At 36.8% G+C, this 8302-nt stretch overlaps 1 protein-coding gene across 1 annotated transcript; it reads right to left on the bottom strand.

The window, feature by feature from the left end:
• Positions 1-4444: 4444 nt before the first annotated feature.
• Positions 4445-8213, bottom strand: LOC105569913 (cleft lip and palate transmembrane protein 1 homolog). The gene is made up of 6 exons (XM_012026757.1): positions 8035-8213; positions 7180-7758; positions 6799-6916; positions 6515-6718; positions 5819-5956; positions 4445-5712 (listed from the first exon to the last, which is right to left on the bottom strand). Exons 1-6 carry the CDS (start codon positions 8191-8193, stop codon positions 4949-4951), a joined length of 1962 nt encoding a protein of 653 aa, XP_011882147.1. The 5' UTR covers positions 8194-8213; the 3' UTR covers positions 4445-4948.
• Between the last annotated feature and the right edge of the window lie 89 nt (positions 8214-8302).

Here is an 8302-nt window from a genome sequence, read left to right as displayed (position 1 = left end):
TACTAAATTTAATATTAATACAATATAATATTATATTATTATGTTATGAACGATGTACTTACGGAATGAATTCCCGTCGGAAAACTTTTAAGTAAATAATATTAGTTTGAATATAGTATTTATGAACTATAAGAGATTGACTATGTTTCCAAAATATTCGGTCGATCGATAAAATATTTGCACCTGATTAACTACCGAGTTATATGACGCCCATTTGAATACTCGTAGTTCCGATTACTAAAGTAAGACACTATCGACGAACGTGTGTACAATGATCGATAAAAGTGCGTGTTCACTCAGATTATAAAAAGAAGGAGGACAAAAAGTTAACCCTGATTGTTCCAAGAAACTCATCAATTTAGAACTTTAAAATGTCGTTTTGAGCGTTAGAATACCATTCTCATAATTACTGCTTTAATAATACATTCAAGGTATGTTCTCCTCTATTTGAGTGCACAATTTGATTTTTTCCCCCGTAAACTATATCGTTCATTCTGAAAAATGCATTTTTATTTTCATATTTTCCTTTAACATATATGACAATCAATCGCAAATTATTTATTGTCACCATGATTGATAGATCTGTGTAATTTAATTTGATATTTGCTGCATACTTACCTTACTGAGAAACTGGATACAAGTTAATTTTAAACCGACGTTCAGTACCGCTTATATATGTAGTGTAATATTTTATTTTTATAAATCACTTGTTAACATGAATAATGGCGATACAATAGCCGTTTCAATTCAATATACATTTCGTATGCGGCAAAAAGTATTTAGGAAAGTAATGCGACATCACATTTTACTGTATATACTCTATCTCTTTATAAAGTTTCATGTATTGTCCAAAGTATAGTTAAATGACATCTGTGCCTACTTTACAAAGAGCAGAGAAATCGCATTTATCGAGGATTATACATATATGTATACTACACAAACTTTTAAAGCTGTAACTCGCGTACTTTGTTTCTTTTCAACGGTTTAATCATGTTTATAGATAAATCCTACTTTAGCCAGTGTTCTCTGAAACTATTTACTATTTTGTATAGCGATCGTATATGTACTAGATTTGTATAGCATTTTAATCTCTTTAATATCATATTGCCAAATTGTCATTGGATTCTTTTGATAGTATTAACATTGTGTTATTCTTGCCTTGTATTTGTTGTTCTATTTGTAAAAGTGAGGCTATTGTAAACGAAATAATTTTTAGGAATCAGTCTACAATTGCCAGCGTCCTAAAGTTCCATCACTTAGAAATACTAATTTAACATTTGTATCTCCGTCAAATTATCATTGAATGCTTTCGATAATATTAATATTGCGTTAAACTTGCCTTGTAGTTGCCGTTCTATTTGTAAAAGTGAGACTGCTGAGGATAAGATGATTAGAAAACATTCTACAATCGCTTAGTACCCTATGAAAATTTTATCATGGAAATAATAATTTAATATTCGTGAAGAAAGATATACGGCCCGCATAGTCCTCGAGAAAAAGCGGTAGCTGCAACTGAACTTACAACGGAAGGAAAGTGATGTTTGCCCAATGATAAGCATATTTGAGATACGATATAAGTATAAAAGCCAAACGTTAAGTAAACAAATTTTCGCCAGCACTTGATGCAATTTGTATAATCTACTTGGGCCTTCTTTCATAAAACTACAAGACTCGCAGATCCAATTTAACTACCAAATCGTGATTAGAAAATACTGCAGAATCCTGCTGTAAGTTCTAAATTTAATCAAGATCTCCTTTTTTTTGCAGTTTTATTAGTAAGAATTTGAATTAAAAAATATAAAAAAAGAGAGAGCCGGTTGGCCAATCACACAGTGATTTATTTTTTCTCAAATATTATTGGAAGTCTCGTAGTTTTATGTTTGGCCCTGCGTTAGTGTGTTCATACGAAACTTTCGTCATCGATTGCTGCTTGTAACATACTTCCAATCGATTTTTTTGTGCGAACTTAAAAATCTGTCTTGCCATTCATAAAACTGCGCATACTAAATGCAATATGACGTTATTTTCATTTTTTATTAATTCTTTTGAATTTAGCGACAAATTGCCGTGTCGGACGTGTGTTCATCACATAGGAAAATTTATCAGTTTATAACGTTCAAGGTTTGCTCTGAAAATCTGACTCGAAAGAGTTAAGCAAGGTTAGTCATTTTCTACAATTATATGTAGCGAAGAGAAAACGCGGCAAATTATATATTTTGACGCGTATTATTTCCATTGTTAACAATGTATAGATTAAACCACGTATTAAATATCATTTAACTTTTTATTTGGAAGTTACGCTCGCGGCTTTAGTTAAATTAATAGCAGTGCACATCGCCGAACCGAATTTTTCAAACCCCGAACGTTAATAGCGGCGATAGATTACGTTCCTTTCTTAGCTTTTTTTCGAAACACATCCTGAAGTCCCCACGATACTAATATCACGTAGATGTTAAAACAGCAAACATATGTAAACGGTAGTCTTCGATATCGATTTTGGTCTGTAAATTGTATCGTCTTTCATATTCGTTATGTACCTAAGATATAATACTAAGCATTAAAAAAAAAGAGCCAGGGAATATAAAGTTCTATATCGTACTACACGCGCATGCGAGAGAGCTTTACTAACTTACTAATTACAACTGCAATAAGCGCGGAAGGAAAAGTGCCTTCTTGAAAGAACAAAAAAAAAGAAAAAGCAGGAAACCAAACGTACCGTTTATAGGGTTAAATTCAGAAACTTATCAATCTGTATATTTAATTTGCTTTTCTGGCATGCTTCTCTCTTTCTGTGTAATGCAATAATTGTAAAATTTGATAGAGCTCCAATTGTTATCGCCATCGCAATTTAATACGTAACATATGCATGTAAGATATTCGGTTTTTCTCGTCCGTTACATTTATTGTTCGCGCGGAGGAATTAGCTGTGTAAAACAAAAGAGAAATATAAGTTCTACTTGAACGAAACTTGCAGACATGAACAGATACGAGTTGTCTCTTATCTCGTTTCTTTTTTTTCCATGTATTTTCGTCGGTTGACGATGCAGAAACGAGTCGCTCCAAGTTGAGCGACCAGCATTCCCGAGCACACACCGTCAGTTTATGCCAATTCTTTGGTGGAAATATTTTACTATAAAAATGTAACGAAATTTTACCGAAATGTATTTAAAAGTTTCAATTGTATGACCTGGTTTCATTATCATTTCTAAAATTTAGTAAAAAATTATTTCTTTTTCATTAAAAAATAATAGTTTTTTGTTAAAACTACTAAATTTTACATCTAATATTTCAGAATTTTTTAATTTTTCACGGTATATTTTAATTTTCTTCATATTTTACAGTATTACATTAAATTTTCCAAGGGAAATTGTAATTCCTTTTGAGATACATTCAGTAATTTTTTAATAACTTTTACTTCACTTTTCATCAATTTCATAATGCCTTCAGCAAAATATTTCTATCAGGGTTTTGATAGTTCCTGGTATATCGCTCAAGGATTACAGTAAAATATAACAATTAGGAGGAATCACCTATATTTATTATAAACGATAATTTTTACAGTTGACGCATCGGCGCGTCACGTTAATGACACGTGGGATCACCATATCTCTATCCGAGTATTCTGGATTTTCCACGTGGTGACGCCCGCAGAATATCTCGATCTCCGCACGTAAACGTTCCTACCTCGAAGAACTGGCGCTTACAATCTCGGCACCGCACATCTGGCGTGTACGGTGATGCTCACAGATTACGCTACAAATCACTCATTCGGAGACGAATGCTTACATTACGGTAATGGATATGTAACAAATGTACATTGTCCAAAATGTAGACAGTAAGTTGATGGTAGATAATTATACGTATAATTACTCTAACGAAATATAAAATACAACATTAAATGTAATTTGTAATACTAACGTCGACATTAGTGAAACATGATCTTACCTCCCCTTCCCCTCTCTGGTAGAAATATTCACTGAAAATATAATAAAATTTTGCTGAAATGTATTTAGCCCTCTCAATTGCTTCCATTGTCATTTCACCAATTTTAGTAAAAATTCAGTGAAAGATCATTTTCATTAAAAGGTAACATTAATTCAGTTAAAAAATATCTCATAATTATTACTTTTCAACAGTGCACTTTAACTTTCCCTATATTTCACTGTATTACATCGAGTTTCCCAAAGAAAATTAATTCGCTTTGATACATTCAGTGATTTTCAAATAACTTCAAAAGTGATTTTTATTGATCTCATGGTATTTTCAGTAAAATATTTCCATCAGGGTTATATATTATACAGAATTCTGAATGTTAAAACTCACAGAGGAAGAGAATTATCCTTCTTTCCCCTCCCCTCCCCCTTGCATAATAATCTTGTAAAATGTCGCGATACGAACAAAGAGGATTCAAGTTTGTTCACTCAGAAAAAAAGGTACACAGGTGTGATGTGTGATAATTAAATCCATTTTATTTCGTAGCAACATCTCGCCTGATAATTTGAATGCTAACATCGTCTGAAATCGTTGATGTTTATTGGGTTTTCTGTTTTTTTTTATTACCTACATTTACAGCTTTGTTCTCAGAGGCTCGCGAGATACATCTACGACGAGCTATCTCTCCTGCACGCGTGTGTGTATACCATTCGTAGTTCGTTTTACAGTTTTTACAGTTTACAGATCTCTTCGCGCGTCTCCGCGCGTGCTTTACAAGTTCGGACAAAGGAATTTATCTCTAACCCGATCTCTCTGCTAGACGTCGCGATATTCTCGTTGGCATATGAACTCGAAAATGGAACAAACATGTACACACGTACACACATTATGCAGAAATTTGTTACAAATAAATTATCGATGTGTGTAATTATGTTCCTTTGGTATCGGACATTTTATTAATTCGGGGCAACGTAGTATACAACATACTTGATGCTAAATCTATGTGCATCGAGCATTATTCATTCTTTTTCGCCGACCCGTCCTTTGCCGGGCGGTCCTTAACAGCTGCTTGTTTCTTGTTCTCCACGAGCTGCGCCTCCATCTCGCCAGAGAAGCCAAACTCGTTCACGCGAGTGTGATCGGTCTTGTATATCCATCTTTGGTACAAAAATATGAAGAAAACAATGTCGTCGCGGAAGCAGCCGATTCTGTACAACGTTGGCATCTTTATCACAAATGCAAAGATATCGTCGATAAACGTGTTCAGGAATTTGTACGACAACATGCGCCATGGGAGGTGCGCGACGCTCTTCAACTTGTAGTTGATGAACAGCTGCGGCGTCATCATGATAAATCCGAAAGTCAGCAGGAATCCGTACAACATACTGAGGATCCAGGAGTACCATCCCTTATGCTCCAGATACATTAAGGAATAAATGGCGTATCCCCCGAGCAAAGGGTACAGCGCCCATGAAAGATACTTGAAGGCGAGCCTGTCGTATTCCTTCGTAGAAGACTCCACGTACGATCCCTTGTCTTGGAATGATATCTTCGGGAAGATCCCGAGTACTTTCGCTTCTCTATTGACATTAATGTCCACAACTTTATTGATCTTCCACACCTCGATACACAAACCTATCGCGCAGCTGATGCGCACAACCGTATTCGTCTCGTTGTCCAGAACGTAGAGGAGAACGACGAGGGACTGGAATACATTGAAAAATACAGAACGCACCGACAACCCTTCCAACGATTTTCGGTTGTTCCAGAATTGGATGTCTGAAAAGCACAAGGACATTTCTCAGAATGCTTACAGCTGCGCAACACGGGCGAGATACATTTTTATTACTCATTTGAAATGGACTCGGACTTTTCAACAGCTTACCATTCTTAAATGCTAGAAATTCAAACACACTATGCAAAATTGACACAAATATAGTCAACCCTAATAGATATGGATTCGTTTCGAGCAAGGTTTCTTTCAGAGTATCTTGATCGTTATCATCATCGTCAGATGCCTCTCCTGTGTGAACAATAACAGATGATAAAACTCAATAATCACGATTTTTCACGCTACTAGATAAGGTACACAGAACGCTACATTCGCTATCTCAGCCACGTCATGGAGTGTTTGATTCTTGGCTAATTGTTTTAAACGTCACCATGAACGGGCGTGCGCATTGAAGAGACAGCTAAATGTCCTGCTGGAATGCTTTACTTGTAACTCAGTTTCTTCATTCCAATGTCACCTTTGATAAGGGAAAAACCACTGATCAAACCGGTTCGTTCATTTGGAAATATTCTTTACATTTAATCTCATCTTTACGTAAATCTTTTATCAAGTAATATTCGCCGAACTCTGTTCATGTTCCCGTCGTGCATCCACTTTTACATACTTTTCTTTACATTACAATGAAAGTAATAACTTGAAACTTTATCATCAGTATCGTGACTTTTCCAGACAAATTACTTGCCAACATCTCGGATATGATTGATGCACATAGGTGATCGAAGAGTACAAATCGTAGCGTTCTGTATGGCCTTAGCTTAAAATCTCAGCCACTTTTCAAATGTAACCAACCCATGAATGACGACGTCCATTTATTTCTAACAGACTGAGCCGCGTATATCTGCCACTTGAACAATGAAAGCGGCTGGTAAGTCAACCTGAGCTCCAATTGCTCTATGGTATTATTTAACGGCTGATAGTCCCGCTGCATGTTCCAAAAATCATTCATATATAGTATCGGCTTGTAAGAATTTCCACCGGGTAAGAAATGTATATCTAAGAGAAGAGCAATACGGAGTATTTTTTCGGTACCACAGGTCTATGTGCGTATAATGCAAATATATCTGCAAACTTACATTCGTCCAATGGCTGCGGTACCTGACCGTACACCCAATTGGTTTCATCAAACACTAGGTTAACGGTCAAATTTGGATGCCAGTGCGACACGTATTCCTGGTCCATCAATTCGGCTTTCTGCAAGAGATCGGCACGTTCAGCATACGCGATACGTAACTTGGTAATTTTAAAGTTTCTCTTTCATTGGAAAAGAAGTCATTAGGAACGAGCCTATCTGGCACGTTTACGGGTCTTCCACTTTACTTAGAACTAAATCATGGAGCCATGTAAAAAAGTGAACGCTCCGTCCTGTCGATTATGTACAAATGACTGGCATTCTTAAGATAACACTTGAACAAATTAAAATTTAATAATTTTGAAACTTGAACAAGCATACGCACCGCCATCTCTTCTTTACTGGCTGTACTTTCACCGGTCAACAGGTTGTGCCTCTTCTGGTACCTGATTTTTTTAAACTTGTTCAACATCTTTCGCGAGTAGGACACATAGTCGCCGGCGTAAACGCCCTTGCCAGCCTTGGGATTCGGCGACTTTCCAGTTTTTGTTATGTATATGTGAAGGTAGATCGAGCCGTTTTGTTTCAACCGCTCGGAAGGAACAAACGTGTGCTCGAGAACCCTGGATCCATCTCGATCTGGCCCGCCATACCAATCCCCATAAATCAGGCCCTCCTCGAACCAAATTAAAGATCGTGGATCGTCGAACCTCTTGAAGTTCTCCGACTCCGACAGATAAACACTAAGGTCAAATAACGTCCCATTCGAAAATATATTTACAGCTTGCAAACGCGCGTCGCCAACAGCGCTGGGAGACTTGGGATTATTATCAGAGCGTCTAAAGAGGCTACTAATAAAATAAATTATAAGAGCTCGTATGATCAGCGATTTTGTTATGGCAAAAAACGATTCTAGGCGCGACTGCTGTGCCTTCTGCCTCTGATCGTTATTCTCCACGTTTGCCTGCAAGAAACATCTCCAAATTACAATCAGTGCCTTGACGTTACTTCAGTGTAGCGGCGTAACGTAAAACGACAATTCATGAATAAATTTTTATATCCACAACTTCACCTAAGTGTGCGCGGTGTCGCGCGAGTTTTTAATTTAAAAAAAAGAAGGGGAGAAAAAATTCATGTATAATTTAAAGACATGTAAATCCCCTCCGTCTTCGTGTTCGAGACACCTCGCAGCGCGACCGTGAAAATAGAGACAAGCGATAAATGTAGCAAATTAACGTACGTCTGCTTCGTCGTTATTTTGTTCGGTTCTCGGTACCAATTCACCGTTCGGTTGACTGTTATCCATGCTTTCTGTGACATCTACTTCCGCGTTGTCACGACGATCGTCTCCATTAACCACCATTTTTTTCGCCAAGTCCCGTGAGCATCCTTCGATCATAAACAGAAGAAACGCAGAGGCGTTTCTGGCGCAACCATAGACATAATATATCTAGACCGAGCATATTGAGCAGTGGAGGGGTAGAGATTCGCGTAGAAAAGGACAAACC

Source organism: Vollenhovia emeryi, unplaced genomic scaffold (assembly GCF_000949405.1).
Source record: "Vollenhovia emeryi isolate VEMERY1.0 unplaced genomic scaffold, V.emery_V1.0 DF939122.1, whole genome shotgun sequence".
Lineage (NCBI taxonomy): Eukaryota > Metazoa > Arthropoda > Insecta > Hymenoptera > Formicidae > Vollenhovia > Vollenhovia emeryi.
Note: the sequence above shows the minus strand (reverse complement) of the source record. Positions and strands in the feature narration are given on the sequence as shown.